Source organism: Hylaeus anthracinus, unplaced genomic scaffold (genome assembly GCF_026225885.1).
Source record: "Hylaeus anthracinus isolate JK02 unplaced genomic scaffold, UHH_iyHylAnth1.0_haploid 11989, whole genome shotgun sequence".
Classification (NCBI taxonomy): Eukaryota; Metazoa; Arthropoda; class Insecta; order Hymenoptera; family Colletidae; genus Hylaeus; species Hylaeus anthracinus.
The window spans coordinates 11,651,446-11,668,733 of NW_026534337.1; the positions used below are offsets into that span (position 1 = coordinate 11,651,446).

At 39.1% G+C, this 17,288-nt stretch overlaps 2 protein-coding genes and 1 long non-coding RNA gene across 4 annotated transcripts in view; 2 read left to right on the forward strand and 1 right to left on the reverse strand.

Annotated features, from left to right (window-relative positions):
* The window catches only part of LOC128887778 (uncharacterized), a 70,219-nt gene that overhangs the window by 49,119 nt on the left and 3,812 nt on the right, over positions 1–17,288 (reverse strand). The gene's annotated exons all lie outside the window — the stretch shown is intronic.
* Positions 4,743–9,211, forward strand: LOC128887773 (protein daughter of sevenless-like). Of its 2 annotated transcripts, none has more exons than XM_054144088.1 (7): positions 4,743–5,476; positions 5,757–5,885; positions 5,959–6,145; positions 6,213–6,491; positions 6,556–7,281; positions 7,358–7,497; positions 7,589–9,211. In XM_054144088.1, the coding sequence occupies exons 1-7, from the start codon at positions 5,396–5,398 to the stop codon at positions 7,832–7,834; spliced, it is 1,788 nt and encodes a 595-aa protein (XP_054000063.1). In that variant the 5' UTR covers positions 4,743–5,395; the 3' UTR covers positions 7,835–9,211. The 2 variants fall into 2 exon arrangements, with proteins under 2 accessions (XP_054000063.1, XP_054000064.1); XM_054144089.1 differs by having other exon boundaries at positions 5,456–5,476; positions 5,963–6,145.
* LOC128887771 (nucleolar and coiled-body phosphoprotein 1-like) overlaps positions 9,679–17,288 on the forward strand; it is a 60,672-nt gene continuing 53,062 nt past the window's right edge. The window contains exon 1 of the mRNA XM_054144083.1: positions 9,679–10,014. The gene's annotated coding sequence lies outside the window, so the exon portion shown is untranslated. The remainder of the gene's footprint in view (positions 10,015–17,288) is intronic.

The window sequence follows — 17,288 nt, forward strand, 5'->3', positions numbered from 1 at the left end:
ATGATGATGATGATGATGATGATGATGATGATGATGATGATGATGATTGTCTAATTAAACGACTAATGAGACGCAAATGTAACATTTATCCCCTACAAGGTGGAAAAAAGAAAGAAAATGAAACATACCACTCTCGATCCCAGTCTCTCCTGTTTGTCTTCTCCGAGAAAATGTGTCGAAAGAGATGGAGAGAAACGTTCGAGTCTCTCTCGTTTTCTCTCGATCCAATCTCAAATCCTGATCCAACACTGCATCGGTCACGATAAATATTGTACAATACTTTAACGATGCGCGTTCCTTTATTTATTTTTTACCAGTGGAATTCTCATCGTTTTCGCTGAATGAGACATACACTCACACACACGAATGGAGAAATGGACACTATTATCACAGTCGCCCGCCATTCGGATTATATATATACATAGTATATATATAAGTATATAAATATATATACTTTTTGTAATATGTCCTGCTGTAAAGACCGCTCCGCAGAGTGACTTAGGAAAAACTTTAGTTGCTACTTCTTTCCTTTCGTCTCGTTGTTTTTCCTATTTCTTTTGTAAAACGGCGCTTTTTTTTGTAACATACATAAGTTCGGTTTTGTAGAAGCGCGAAAGCTAGCCTCGCGATCCGCTCGGAAAGGGAAAAGTGAATTTAGGTTTTTTGCTACGGTTTTATACTCTTGGACGTGAACAAAAAAAAAAAAAAAATAAAGAAGAAGAAGAAGACTTCGTTTTTCCCCTTTGACGATTTGTAAACGTAGATAAGGACACCTGTATGTTGATGTTCAATGAATATTTAACCCGACTATTGTTACACTATTATTAAAAAAGAAGTTTTAAAAATACATTCCAATTTTTATTTTTCTCTCAGCTCTGGTTCTCTACATGTTGTACATACGTGTATCGAAATACCAACATCCTTCTCAAAGAAAAAGGTGTATCTCTTATCGACAGTATTTATATAATCTCGAAGAAGAGAGATTTATTACGAAGCGAAGAATGAATTATTTTTATCTTATCTTCCGGGGACAGAGCAGAGCGATCTTTTGTTATCCGTGTACATCGACGACACACATTCATTCTTTGTCATTGCGCGTGTATCCTATAATAAATGATTTAAATCTACAGTGTGCGTGTGTGTGAAAAGCTAAAGTTTTTCTGTTAACTCTGTTGTATACAGTGGCGCCTTGTTTGCTTAAATTCGTGCACCAGTGAATTTTTCGTTCGAAAATCGTTTTCAATTTTTGTGATTTTATTTGTAATTTTTCGTTTCTCGCCCTTGAAAGGGTGGTCTCTTTCTTCCAACTTTCATTATGTTTTACGCATATTTTATACGAAGTTTGTATATGATCGTCGACGATAATTTTTTCTTTTGTCTCGTCCGGTCGAGGAGAATATTCAGCGTTCGAATGCGAGCGTGTACCATTGTCTCGGCCTGTCGACAAAATGTACAGATTCGCTATTAACGTGGACTCTGTGTCCAAATGCGAGACGTTCGATCCGTTTCAATGATCTTCGTTCGTATTTTAGCTCTCGTTTTGTTCATTCTTGTTTTATACGAGCTTATTCGACTCTCGCCCCTTCCTCCAGTGGTAGAAAGACAACGAAAATCAACACTCCAAACTCGACGTTGAAATTTTGTCAGCGATGTACAGAATTTTATTCGAATAACGTATAGTAATACCAAGTACACGACGATTTATTCGCAACGTTTAATCGGTAACGGGTCCGTTTAATATAGGTAAATTGTTATTCAACTTGAATCATTATTTAATTCTAATTTTTATTTGTATTTGATTCTCTGATACTCGTTGTCTTGATACCATCCTCGTCATTTAAACGGTGATTCAAAAAACGAGAACTAAAATATGCAACGGAACGCAGCCGTGTCACGTTTCCGTTTTCGTCCCTCTATTTATTCCGGTTGTGTCTGCACCGTGTCTCCTTTCCTTAGACGTAAGAAAACTAATCCCTTATCCGATTGCAGCTTGTAATGTAACAACGTAAACGAACAACCGACACGTAAGAGTTATATATATATATAACTATATATATAACTATATATATAACTATATATATAACTATATATATATATATATACATGTGTATATATTTATACATACCGTACCATTAATGCAACACGAGAAATCTGACGAAATAAAGTTTACGTATGAACATTTGAATTACCTGAACGTATTGTTACCTGTACACTCCGAGACACCTCGTTCATGTTTGTGGCCGACGTTTCGAGTTCCGAACGTTTCCCAGCGAAACGTGGATCCATCGATCAATCATCCCCTCGCGTAGTTCATAGAATTTAATTTATTTCACGGTCTGTCTCGCGCATGGAAATAGAAACGTGAGGATTCGTCAAAGTACGAAAAATAGATCGATGTAATGGGCTATCAAGAGATTTCCCGTGTATTCCAATTTCTTTCAGACCAAAGTCCGAATAGACCGTCCCGTTTTATCTTTATTTTTCGTAGCGTCGAATCCTCGTCGGTCGAGATATACCGGACGGATGACGGAAAGAAGGAAGTTCAGAGTCCCCTGTTCACCTACACGCATGTTTATATGAACATTTATATACAAGCATACGTATATTCTATATGTATATACATATTGTACTACGCAATGTACCAACAATATCATTATCGTGACGGTGGACCACAGCGAAGAAAAGCTCAATGTATAGTAATGTATAGATTATTGTAGCGAGAAGAGGAGATTTTTTTAGGCACTGAGAAAGATGCGCTTATTACTTGGAAACTGCGCTTGCACCGATCGAGCGCAACGAAGAATAGTTCGAGTACATTAAGCAGAGCAATATTCGTCCACTGGAGTAAATAACGGGTTCACGGTGATGCGTATTAAAACCAAAGAATGCTCGGTTGATTTCACTATAAAAATAACTTGGAAATGTGTAGCGAAATATTTTCTGTTCGTGGTTGCTTCGTTTTCCAGGTGATTGATTCGGAAATATTACACGGAGCACGCGTACACCTGTCGATCGGAGATGGTCAAAATTTGATTCGAATAATAGGCAATAATTTTGCCCATCTCCGGTCTTGACGCCACGAATTTTACATTTCCGATTTATTTTTGTTTACGAGTCATCCTTTTTCCGGCCGTACCAAGAATTACAGGATAAACCTGTATGTCGCAGCAAAACTGTAACTAACAATTATAAGATTGAACGCGTCACGCGAACCTTTCGGTTTTATACACGTGTTCGAGTAAGAATTGTAATCGTCCTGTAAAGTATATACCATGGATCCTTTTGTACTGTGTCGACGCGACATCGATAGTAAGACATTCCATTTTGACCGCGTCTCGAGATTTACGTAAAATCGGACGTTGATCCGCGTGCGATCGTCCGCTCCGTGATTAGAAGATTCGTTTTCGATTTTCTACCGACCCTTTTACCGCGCTTCGTTTCAGCGAATGGTTTGCGACACCGATATCACCCTCGTAACGGAATTGTATAGAAAACAAAAATATATAAAAACAAAAATATTTAATAAACGATTTATGGATCATTCGAGTTTAGAATAAACCCATACCGTGAAAGAACAACTGATCGTGAACCGAGGCTAGGTTTAAATATCGATTGCCGTCTACCGCTTTAACCATTGAATTGCAAATTAACCATCACGCGTCCAACAAGGTGTATTTTTTCTCGTCTCGCCACGATTGCCATTGAAATTGATAAAACGAAAATGTCGTACTAACGTACGTATTTAAGGGGGTATTATCGTCTAAAAGTTTGTTTTTTTCAGTCATTTTTAGGAATTAATTTTGCGAAAACTATCAAACCTACAGTACCAGGGTTTTTTTTATGCATAATAAAACACGTTTCAACTAACAACACAAATTTTTATGAAATACTTCATTGAAATCTATACAAGTTATGCGCTGTTATGCAGCTTGTGGCGTGAGACGTTCGTTCAATCGGGCGCACTGGCTGTGACGGTTCTAGTTGTCTGAGACAGAAAAACAAATTCTTTTTCTCGATCTATATGAATGTAGTTATCGTCTGTACTAGAATTAAGTAAGTACTAAATTTTTTATCGGAATCGCAGCTGTTTGAAAATTAAGGTTTAATTTTCCCGGAAAACTGTCAACTAAAATATGAGACCAGGGCTAAAATATTCAAGCTATCGGTATAATTCCAGTTCAGACCATAGGCGACGATGCCCTCGAAATGTGTGTAAAACTAGAAGTCAGTCGGTCCAATAGTTTTTGAGAAAAACGTGCGCCCGACTTGAAAAATGTTGTTTCGAGAAAACGATGAACTAATACCGATGAACAGCCTTTCAGCTTCTGTAACTATGAGAGCTCTACGAATTTCAAATTAATATTTTAGAGGCACTTTCTCAAAATCCCAAATGATAAGAAAATGCAAAAGAAAAAATAATCGAATTTTTGAAGTTTTTAGACGATATAATACCCCCTTAACCGTACAAGTAAATAAGTTTGATCAGTACGAAAACACGCACTTTGTCGTTTTATTCAAGCGTTCAGGTACAATGGGTGTAGAAAGGATTCGTACATCGAATCAATTACCAAAAAAACTGTGTACAATTGTAATTTATTAACTTATTTTTTATATTCTCGGAAATTATTTCAACGAAAGAATAAAAAAAAGAAGTTGAGAAACTACAATTTCCCACAAAAGTTTACGCGCGACTAATATTTTGTCATTTGTTTAAACGAGATGTACGCTTGATACTTGTTCAAGAATTTCTTTGTTCGCGTTGAATGGGGAAACTTTCGATTCGTGTGCGCTGTTCATTCGGATTGTGACCAAACGATGCGTCATCGAGTTCACTTAGTCTCGAAAAAATGAATTAAGAGCGAATTCGATAACCAAAGCTACAACTTGAGTACGAATAATGATTCAGAATTCGATACGAGTAATGGTAGATGATCGACAAAAGCGATGGAACCCGAGAGAAGCATGTGCATGTGTCATCCACGATTCTTGTGCTGTTGTGCTTGACATGGCTTGGCACGCGTTGCCAAGATGGTGGTATTGGTGGTAGTAATGGAGGCACGACGACGCTAGTCCAACTTCTTTGCGTGTCATCGTCTCGCTTTGGTGTTTCTCTTTAATTCTTCCTTAGCTCCACGGATTCTCAGAGGGTGTTTGGCTTTCATGATGCACGTTGGTGTCGAGAAGCTGTTGATGATGTGTTAGTTGTGTATGGTTATGTGCAGTTGTGTGAATCGTCACGAAGAGATCGCTAGACGGTCGGTACATCTGTGAGATCGCTGGTGCGCCGTCCAAAAATAGACAAATGAACGAAGAGCGTGCCATCCTTGTCGGTGGTTCCACGCATTCTGTAACAATGCATAATTATTAAAAGGTTCGTGATCAACGCCAAATAGGAATGGAAGTGCTCAAAACCAGCCAGGAGATAGTGCACGAAGGATGGCTCATTAAGTCGCCACCCACAAAACTTTGGCGAGCGGTTAGTATTTCGTAATTGTGGCAAAAACAGAATTCTATCTATTCGTAAACTCCCCATTGTTTACGCTCTTGAACGGTTGTCAAAACCACCGTGTCCACATTCCGTCGTTCAACTGTTTCGAATTCTAACCTCGAATCTTGATAAAGTATTAGTCACTATTAAAATATCACACTATCACTATTATGATATTTACATTAACTTTTTCGAACAGCTTACTATTACAATTAATATGCTTTATCGAGTGTGTTTTTATTAATTTGCAATGTTTGTTCAATTTCAGCGATGGAGGAAGAGATGGTTTGCTCTTCGACATAGCGGAGAGTTACCTGGACAGTACTTTTTAGAATATTATACGGACAGACCTTGTAGAAAGTTGAAAGGTCGTATCGACCTTGATCAATGCGAACAGGTAGGTTTTGAATTTGAAATGTTTCTTTTATTTGTAGTACATGTAATCAGAAGTTACCTATCTTCATTTATAGGTAGATGCAGGATTAAGATTCGAGAACCGAAAACAAAAGTATCAATACATGTTCAATGTTAAGACACCAAAAAGGACGTACTATTTAGTGGCAGAAAGCGAAGCTGACATGAATAAATGGGTAGATGCAGTTTGTCAAGTATGCGGTTTGAAGGCATACACGCAAGACGAAGAACAACAATGTCAAAGTACGTATTATCGTTATGTAATGTACTTAGTTATAATTTTATCTGAAATTACAAAATTTATTTGTAGTGTTCCAGTTTGAAACGCAAGAATCCCCACCAATTTCACCTACTAGCACTATTTCTGGTCCTTACATTCCTATCAGCGAATGCATTTCTGGTCGTCGTTTAAATGACACAAGTTCTCTTAATTCTACACTTGGTCAAGGACCTGAACATTACGATGCCCCGAGACGATTAGCCCCTTCTCCGCCTAGATCTCCAACTACGACCGACGCGGAAAGTGTCTTTACCGATGACGAATGGTCTGCTCCTGTCCCTAGCGTTAACTGGGATACGTTTCCTTCGGGTAATTATTTACTGTCATTTATTTTTGTTTTGAGCAAATACATAACTTGAACATTTTATGGTAGGTGAATCGAAACAACCGCAAAGTTCAGGCGATGCCGAGATTGGTTCTTGGAGTGTTAGAAAACGATTTGGGAAGTTGAGAATCGTTGATTCTGCTGTACTACCTTCTGTGGAGAAGTTACCAGCACCTCCTAGACCACCGAAACCTCCGCATATGTTACCTGAAAATCCTGGTCATAATTATTTAAATTTAGATGGCGCTACCGAAAGCTCAAAACCTACTACTCCGGCCACACCTGCACCATCGACACCCGCGACTGCAATCGTAACAGACGAATCCTATGATTTTCCGAGATCTCATCAACCTGGTCAAGTACTCGATCCAAATCCGATCGATCGATCGTCTAAACATTTTTACTCGAACGCCGCCCCTAGTACTGTCGAAGAAACGCGCGTGTTCCGATACGACTTTCAAGAAGATGAACCATCGAGTCCTCGCTCCGAAAGTTCGACAACTGCTACGTATTCAAATTTACCGAGTCCACTTGTCCGAGATAATTCAACTTCTGTGCCAACGACAATGGCACCGCCACCACCAGTTGTTTACCGGGAATTAAAACCAGGAAGAAAAACTAGCGACTCCACATCAATTATTAGTAATGAACCTTCACCAGGACCAATAGTGCCAGCTCTGGAAATAAGTTCTGCTGAACATTCGCCTGCTGAACCACCGAGTATTAATAGAAAGCTCAAACCATCTTTAAACAAATCTCCGGTGGAAAGTACAGGTATCTACATGTTCGTTTCTACGTTACATCCAATTTTGAACAGAAATATTTAAATGAAAATTCAACGGTGTTCCAGGACCTCTACAATTAGCTTCTCCCCCTGGAAGAGGAAGAATAAGAGCAGCCCCTAGTCCAACGCCTCCGAGTCATGTACATTCAAATCGACACCAGTCAACATCGGATGAAGATAACAACGCTTTCGATGACAAAGAAGAGGTTTGTAAGAATATTATCTATGTATTTTATATCGGCTTTAATAATACTATTCCGTCGATGTTATTTCATTTCGATACAATTTTTGTTTCAGATATACTACTATCAAGATCAAAATACGTTCATTCCTGCTTCAAATCGGAGTCTTGTTGTTTTGCAATATTTAGATCTTGATTTAGAAGCAACAGAAAGTTTTACATCTTCGAGTTTACCACCAACTCAATCTCCGCCAAATACAACGGTATACAAAACAGTGGATTTCTTAAAAACTGAAGCATTTAATCGTACCCGTCAACGAGTCGAAGAAGAAAGAAAACAATGCACGGACGAACTTGCTTAGCGTAAGCTTTTGCCTTTGTTTTGTATTTTCTTTGCTATATGAATCATCAAAGAGAGAAAGCAGAAGATTCGCAAACAGTTTTAAGTAGTGTATAGTACTGTTACTATTTTACTAGCACTTTACGACATTACAAGGCTGCGACACGTACGCAGTACTTAGCGACTCTTCCGATGCTTTTTAAATTTTTATGTTTGTTATTAAGTCGAAGGTGATTACATATCTTCGTTATCAATGATATACGACTAGTTGGAAACCGAAGAGATAGCAATATTCAATGGACCAAAAATGTAATGTTAAAGTTAAGGGAAAACGATCATGAGACGATAAAAAAGGTCTTTTGCGTGACTTGATGTATTACAATTTGTTAAAGAATTTTTAATTAGAAAAGTAAGTATTATTACATGTAGGTACGGTTACTGTTTTTATATAGGTTTTACATATAACTAATACGTGAAAGAGGCATTTTTATTATCGACCATACAACGAATTACGTACGTATGGTATTGCTGAAATTTTTAGATATCCTAATTTTAACTATTAAACAAATAATATCTAATATATTTTCGATGTGCCTGAATTTATTGTTTTTTTTTCCTGAGGTGATGAGTTGTTTGTTATTGCATGGACGAACAGTAGGATATCATATTTATAAACTACGAATATGATGGACGGATAGAAATTATTTCACAATTACCCTTGAAAAAATATTAAGTATTTTCGTTTATATTGGTTTTTATAGTCTTTAATGAAAACCGTTGATATAATTATTTATGTCTTACGCTATATCAATTAAATTATATTTTTATTGTTATCTATTTTCTCTTCTTTTTGTGGCGTTATAAGGCAGGTTTTTTTAAATGTATAATTTATATTTAACTATTAACAGTGCGATCGCTGTACCTGCTGCCATGGGTTACTAACGTATGGTAATCAGAAATCCTGGTCACAAAATCGTAACTATTACAACACAAAATCACATGCCATAGTTAGACGTGTATACATACGCAGCAAAAGTACAGGAAAATATATTTTATGTATAAAAAAAAGTGTATACATATACGACAATACATATATGTATACAATTTTATTTTTATAATGACTGTATTGTAATTTCCTTACCATAATGGAATTTCAACATTATTGGAAAATTATTTGTCTTAATATTTGTACGAGTTCAAATAAGTACCGATCTATAATATATTTCATTGCTGGGGTTTCAAGATATCCTTTACTAAATGTAGACTGATCGAAAACAAAGGAACGAGTAGAATAGTTTCAGGGTACAAGTTATAATTTCTTATAAGTAGGTGTTATCGTAAAACAAATCATATCACGATAACGCGAGAAATTAATTTTTAAATAAATAATTTTTACGACTATTAATGGTCAGCGAGATTTAATTGTAGATTTAATAAAACTTGACTTTTCGTACAAATAGTTGAAAGTACCGTACATTACATCTACATTCGCTCGATTTTTTCATGATATATATCGATGATACTTTTCAACAAACGGCACCCAACTTCATATTTTTAAAAAGTAGACAAAAATTTACAAATGTTTTATTGAAAAATGTGAAATAAGACTCTTCGAAAGTAAAAAACGTATTTATTACAAGTATTTGTTCAACTGAATAAATTAATGTATGGTATTTCCATTGTTATCTATTATTCAAATAAAAGTTTAAATTCCATTATCTTTAGTTGATAAAGTATGCTCTGTTACCGACACGGTCGATGCAAGGTCGTAGAATGTTCACGCAAATGCTGCCAGGGTTATTGGCCTGCGTGGCGCTCGGTGGTAAAGGTGAGGGTAAGGGTAGGGGTAGGAGTAGGGGTCGACAGCAAACAGAACCTCATTCGGCCGCTAACCATCTACCGTGCGTGTAGTGTCATTCGTTCGTGTTTGTCGTTTACATTGTTTTCCTTCGTCGTGAAACAGAACTGTATCGCGTACAAAGTAATTCGCGTCGCGGTAAATACTTTTTGTGTTTTCTTCTTATTTGTGTTGAACCTGTGAACTGTTGAATTATTTGTGTTTCACTTGTCAACTGTTACCGTAAAGTGTGATCGTCTCCTTGTGCAATTGTCCTGTTTCTACTCAGAATCGGAATTCAACTGGACGAACTGGAAGACGACATCGAAAACAATCGCAACAGCATTTCCAGTTTCGCTTTCAAGGTAAGCTTGTGTGAACGTTGTACGCGTACCGTGCACCGAAATTCGAGTTCCACGTGATGACTGATTTGCCAGCCACTTGTTGGTCGATGAGATCCTCGGGAAATGACGATTACTAGATTTTAACATTGACGTAATTTTATGGGTGTTTCGAACGTTCGGGTAATACGATTCGAGATTCAGTTACGTACGTTCGAAATCTCTTTACATAAGGAACGATCTATCGAAACGCGTCTCACACAACGTGGGGAGTGGACCTGTTACGCTCGGTCGTTGTACGAATTAAAATATCCGAGTCATTTTGTCGTCACGTTCCATGCGTTAAGCTACGTTTCTTTGAGAGACAAAGATTTATCTAAAAGCTGTGCTTACAATTAGTGCAGCGTTCGCGCCGTACAGGTTTCTCGGCCACTTGTGGATTTTCAAGCTAGCCAGCTGAATCATTCGCGTTACAGTTTCTAACCCTTCCTGTCGATGCCGCGTGACATTCCCAACGAATATTTAGAGTAATGTCAGCTTCCGAAAAAATTTTATTAGAATAATGAACAACGCATAAAACTAGCGTGTTTCGATTCATTCGATCGAACAGTAACATGTTTCAAAGTGTATTTTTTATTCAAAGTTTTTCACCAATCTACTTCGGTCACTTTTTTCGTACCTGCATCTATTATATTTTTATTAAGCGAGGTTGGCAACACTTGCGTTCAGTTGCGTCTAGCGACCCATCGAAATTGTTGACGAAGGAAATGCAAGTATTAGGTTGTCCCAAAAGTTTCTTTCGCGAGTTGCATTCAATTATTTTCTGTGGCAGTGTTTATATGAATAGACAATCTAATTTCTTAGACATTGATGCTGTAACAGTAACGAAGCGAAATAAATCTGTAATTATAGAGAACAGGTACATCCTCACCGATTTCGATGATTTTTAAATATGTTGTAGAAATCAACATTTTGAACAACTTTTTCCTATACATATAACCGTCGCTCGACCTTAGTTTCCGAGATATTTGCACTCTTTGTTCAATTAAAAAATAAATTAGTGTATGATATCTACCGCATATAGTCAAATATTCAGGCAAGTTTATTTTTAATCCTTTGAAAGTAATTCGTTCAGTAACGACGTCAGTGTCAAATCAGAGTTTTTCTGAGCCTAAACAATCGCGTATTTTTTGCAATTTTGCAAATATTAACAAGTTGTTCAAAATGTTGACTTCTACAAGATATTTAAAAATCATCAAAATCGGCGAGGATGTAACTGTTCTCTATAATTACCAATAAATCGTACACAATTCAGTAATGTAACATAAAACATAAAATATCGTGTATATATTAATTATCAATAAAACGAAAGAAACTTTCGGGACAACCTAATATATTTCTTTTTCCAACGGTGAACTGTCAACGATGATTTCCTCGAGTTGGAGTTCTTTCGTTAAGAGAGCTCCAGCTATTTCGTCAGTCGAACAATGTTTACGGTTTTCCCTTGTACATGCAACGCCAGCTCGTTATGCATCCACATTGTTGTTGCGTTATTGGCGGTTATATTGCGAAGCGCGCCGGAGTAAGTGAGAAATTCTCATGCACAATAACGATCATTATCGGTAACGCTCTTCGGTGCGAGCGTAATATACACAGCGCGTGCATTCTTTGGTGAGCTTTCGTAACACCACCACGATGGATAAATTGAACTTCGATCGTTCCGTAACTATTCTCCTTTTTTTTAGATATTCACACGTGGCTCTTATCTATTTGACACGGAACAAAACATAGTATTTAGGGTCAGCGAATGTCCATTTTGTTTACTTTACGAGTGTCGTTATTTATTATTCGGTTACTTTGCACTTTGCATACTCAACACGTTGGCTGCCAAGCTGAATCTCGTGAAAATTGTTATAAAGTTAAAATTTCGTCTCGAGACTATTGGAAATTAGATTATTTAACATCTGTCGTAGTATTTATTTTTTTAACGTCGTCACATTCACGAATCCTGTCCAGAATTATTTTCATTATTGTCTCACCTTTGAAATTCATTTTTTTAGTTCCTTAATAAAGAGTCCTGTCACCCATTTCTGGATGACGTGGCTACCAACGTGTTAAGGGGGTATCCTGAATTAGTAGGTCTACAAAAAAGCGGTTTTCCATGAATTTTTTTTTTTGTAGTATGGAAGAAAATAAATAATTCTATCGAACTTTTTATTCTATTGTCATACGTATTTGAGTAGTCTGTAGACATTTTTTCAAACAAGAAATATTCAAATTGAGTCGACTGTGACGCACATTTGTAGTGCACGTCGCAATTAAAACCTTCTGTCGGTCGGAAAGATGCGGGTCGTAATTTTGGTTTGACACAAAAAAAAAAAAAAACCAAAAGAAACTTTCATTTTCATACATTTCTCTTCTACGTGAACTAAGAAAAACCCGCAAAAATGGTGAAATGTGAAATTACTGCAAGTTCGAAAAAAAGAACGAGTTCTTTGGGTGAAAGAAATCGCTTCAACTTGATAAAAAAGTTGTTTAAAAATTCTTTTTTATGAATTTTTTTAGTTTACATAGAAGAAAAATGTATGAAAATGAACATTTCTATTGATTTTGTAAATGCTAAAAATAGCGTTAAAACGATTCGTCTCCATCTTTGATGTTCAAGAAAATCGATCGAGCTGTTTCAAAACGAAACATTTTGAGAGCCAGCTAGATCAAAGATTCGTTTTCAGTTATCTCGCTTTCGATTGGTTCGATTAGAACGAAAGAACAAATTTGAACGCGATGATGAAATCCCTGAAAATAGATCGGTCCCGAAACCAGCCGCTCCTATGAATCCCATTACGTAGCAGCTAGATAGCCGAGGTCCATTCGAATGAAAAAGCGGCTTCTTTCGATATTGGTTTCCTTTTGGTGGGTCGCGACCTTCTCGTTATCTTGCCATAATACCGAAGACGTGTGCCACTGCTACGCTGATACTTTTGTCAAAGCAGTTCGCTCAAGTTCAGCATTTTCTTTATACCTCGACCAGCAGAATGACCCGCCGACACATTATTGCGCGGTTCTTTCGGTACGAAAGTATTCAGTTAACCGTAACAATGAGATTCGAACACTCGGATCTCATTCCGACTTTGTTTGCCGTCAAATCTTTTCTTTTTCTTTTTCTTTTTTTTTTATTTCGATATTTAACAAAATGCGATAAGTTTTGTTCTCCCTCGAGAGATCTTATTCCAAGGCAATACAACTTTTAATCTTTTACTTTCCCGCGCGTAGTTCCGTGGTTACGAGTCTTCTTATTGGGAATCGTCGAGGTTTCCTTAGCTTTTCCGACGCATTCCGGCTTTTGTGCCGCGTTTTCTTAGGACCGGTTTACGTGTATCTTTCAGGGCTGCAGGTACATCGACCCGTAAAATCCACCACCCACGCTACCTGCGGGATTTATTTCTGGTACACTCCCTCGTGACGTTCACGAAACGGAGACTTCTTAATTTCCATTCATGCATAGGCAATGTTTTAGGGGATCTTCCACTCTGAACATTTCGCTTGTTACCGTGACGTCGCTCTTTCCACAATTTTCGCTGTTCGAATAGCATTTTAGAATTCAACGAGAATGATTCATTTCTGTGTTTACCGTATTGTTTGATCCTTGAACAAAATTGATCTTTTGCACCAGAGACGAAGCTCGCCGCGACGTCGCGGTTTTCTTTCGATTTCGCTCGTTAACTGGCCATTGCCTTTGGAAAACGACGTGGTCGATAGGTGGTGCAATTAGTCGACCAAACATTGCAATTGATGGCTACGATTAAGCGTTGTTTGTACCAGCTCGTTCGTACATCGTTACTTGGACCGTTTGAAACGATGGCTCTGCAATTTGTCGGATCGAGTTCCACTCTAATTGTACGATTTGTTTCAACGATGCTTACGCAACGTTACGCATTTTCATCGTGCGTCTCTGTTTCAACTTTAATTCTCGTTTCACTCTTCGAGGAGAACGATACCTTGTCGATGCGTGACATTTCAAAACGGTTAGCTCGTTCGGTCTGATTCCCTGTAGATCCGAGGCGCCCGCGCTTATAGGGCAGGACGCGCCTAAACCAGGTCGATCCGGGATATAATTCTTCTCTCGGTTTTCTGTCTAACGCAATAAACCGCATACGTGTTGTGTGCGTGCGTGTGTATGTCGCAGGGAAATGATAAAAATAGAGATTTGATGAAATCCCTAAGGTAGATGATCAATTCACGGAAGATGTTAAAATAACAACTCTGTGAGGTGGTTTCCCTAAAGAATGTAAGTGATTTGATCAAATCAGGCTTTCGTTACTCGACGAATAACCAAAAAATCGTTTGATTTTTTAACGATGTAATAGACGTCGCGCGATGAGTGGCTGAGGATGAGGCGGGAAATTGAACACCCTGTATAAATTCCCAGGATAGGGAACAATAGCGGTCTCGAAGCCGGTTGGGAAGAGCGAACAACGAATTCAGGTTGGTCCGTGTCGGAACAGGTTTATCGCGCTCGTTATTTAAATATTTGCGTACACGTGCGCTAAAGGGGAATGTCGAGAGGCGCCGATAAAAAATCGAAAGGAGAATTAAGGGCGGTCGCGTGCTGTGACCGTTTTGAAAAATTTATCACAGCCCGACCCACGGACAGGTAGGCAGGGCTAGGCGACCGACGTTCTGGAATGCCGCTAATGATCGTCGTGCACAGATGTAGGTGTTGCACGGGTTTTGGTTCGTTGTGCCGAGCGAGGTACGCTCGAAGGATACTCCACGTTGCTAAGGAGAAATTCGGGTTAGAAAAATGCGTGGGCGTTAGAATTGATATCGTCCACCGAGACGATGATTAGTTGTCAGAGGTCATCGAACTATCCAGCCCGTGACAAATTAGTTTTCGAAGGTAGCGTTTAGAAGCAGGCGAACGTACGTTGGTAACGAGAAAGAACGAGTCGCGTGCGTGTTGACGACCACGATCAGTGTTCCATCTCTGCGTTATTCCATCGAACGTTCCCGCCGTAAAATTCACGTAAAAGCTGGGATAATTCGGTCCCGCTGGGCACCGTTACCGGCCACCCACGCGATCCTTGGACACGGCTTCTCGGCACGAAAGTACCGAGAGAGCGTGCAACGCTCGACAGACACCTCGGCGATCGTTACGAAATCGAGCGAACTCGAATTATAAAGTTTCATTGTACACCGAATCCTGCTAAGATGCGCGGAAATTTTTCTTACGTTTCTTAACACGTTGACTGCCAAACGAATATTCTTAATAATTTCTCCTAAGATTAAATATTATTTTTACTATCGGAGTCTAGGTAATGAAACATTTATCGTGGTATTTAGTTTTGTAATTACATCGAAATTCAAGAACTTCATTTATATTCATCTCCTGAGATGTCTAACTTTCAGAATTAATCTTTCTAGTTCTTGAGTGAAAAACACTGTCGCCCATATATGGGTGACATGGCGATCAACGTGTTAAAAGTCTCGATTACGATACTCTTCGAAAAAAGGCACCGAACGAAATGTAGTCGTCTTCGACTTTCCTATTTCTCCAGCTCCCGAAATGTGTACCACTCAACAGGTAAATTCCGTGTATAGCGAGATGCGCTGCAACCGGTCGCGGTAGCTGCGGGCTGCGTGCAAAATAGAGCGTGTCACGCTCGAAGAAATTTATCAGTCGAATCGTGGTCAAACGGATTCGACGATCCGAGAGACCCAGAGCGTTCTATACACACGTGCATAACCGGTGCCCGACCGACGTTCGTCTCCGTGGCGAGTTTTCTCCGATCGAAACTGGTCCGCGGATAGGGTCTTTAACCTTCCCAGCTTCGTCGTTCGCGGTCGAGATCGGTCTAGGAACGACGGCGCAAAAAGAAGCGCTGGTAACGAAGCTGTTCCTGGAGAAAAGCCGTGCCACGTGCTTTTGCCGAGCGTTAAGGCCCGTTTTTACGCGACGTAAAGCCGTTCGAGTGCCGTGTTAGCGATTACTTTATTGGTCAAAGTTTCCTTCTTAGATTTCCTCGCGTCATCTCGCTCGTCTTACTTTGCTACGGTTTGGACGCCGTGATGTTGTTGTTTCAACTTGATCGGTAGAAAAAACCCAAGATGAATGTCCTCACAACGCGTACGATTACCGACAGATATCGTGGCGCAAAACTGTCTATCAATAGTGTTGTCATCGCTGAGTCGTGACTTACATTACGGCACGGAAAAGTCGTGACTTTGGATCACGCGGAAAAGGAGCTGTACGATCACTCGCGGATCGATTAACACATTGAAAGCCACGTCACCCGTATATGGGTGACAGAGATTTTTCCTAAGGAACTTCAGCAGTTTATTTTAAGAGCTAATGTATCAATGAAAATAAGTCTGAATAGAATTCGTAGATTTTGACGACGATACAAAAATAAGTAACACGACAAACGTCGGATGTGTTAATTTACAACTGTCTCGAGACACAATTTTAACCCTGTAAGGTTAATTGGGAATCAGTCCGGCAGTGAACGTGTTAAACACCGTCTGCCCGGTACCGTGCTCCTCGCCTATATAGGTGGACAGGATTTTGTCTAATAGATCGAGAATATATACGCGTGTTCGATTAAACAATTATTCGTTTAAGCTTTTATTAATCGAACGTGAATCTTGATACGATTGTATGCGGTATTCGGCAACAGGTGTCGGCAAGTTTAAGGCCGGGGACACACTATGCGTTTTTGCCGCTGCGGTTATGACGGATGCGGTCATTCGGTCTGTGACGTTGCATAGATTGACTGCGTTAAAATCGCAGCAATGTATGTAGTAGCCTTCCGGTTAAATCGCGTTCGTTTTCGCGCGCCGCAGCGGCGAAAACGCATAGTGTGGTCCCGGCCTAAGGAGCGATTTTATGTGGCAAAATCAACGAATGTCGGGAACGACGGAATTGCATTTAAGATTCTGGGCTTTAGTTCTCCTGGTCGTTGATTTTCGAATGAAATTGGTTGAACGACTTCGCGTCGCGGCCAGCCGCGACACTTTGTACACGGCGAGCTCGATTTAATCACGGCCTCGCCGAAACTTTCCTCGCGTATTTAACGTTCTTGACGGGTAAAGTTCTCTTCGATCGAGACAAAGGGATTCTCGAAAGCATCTTCCAACTTTTGTTCCGACTTGAACATAGGCGTCGTATTCGGTACTCCGTCGTTCCGTCAGCCGCAGTGATAACTTCTTGCGTTTACTATTTAGCGGAGTATAACTAATCTCCCTGCATCAATCTTTGTTTTAACAAGTTGACTGCCAGACAAATATCCTTTAAAGTT

Coding starts and splice junctions, on each gene's coding strand:
- LOC128887773 (XM_054144088.1), top strand. CDS start 5,396: ATGGAAGTGCTCAAAACCAGCCAGGAGATAGTGCACGAAGGATGGCTC. Junction 7,282..7,357: donor ATCTCCGGTGGAAAGTACAG/GTATCTACATGT, acceptor ACGGTGTTCCAG/GACCTCTACAATTAGCTTCT. Junction 7,498..7,588: donor CTTTCGATGACAAAGAAGAG/GTTTGTAAGAAT, acceptor TTTTTGTTTCAG/ATATACTACTATCAAGATCA.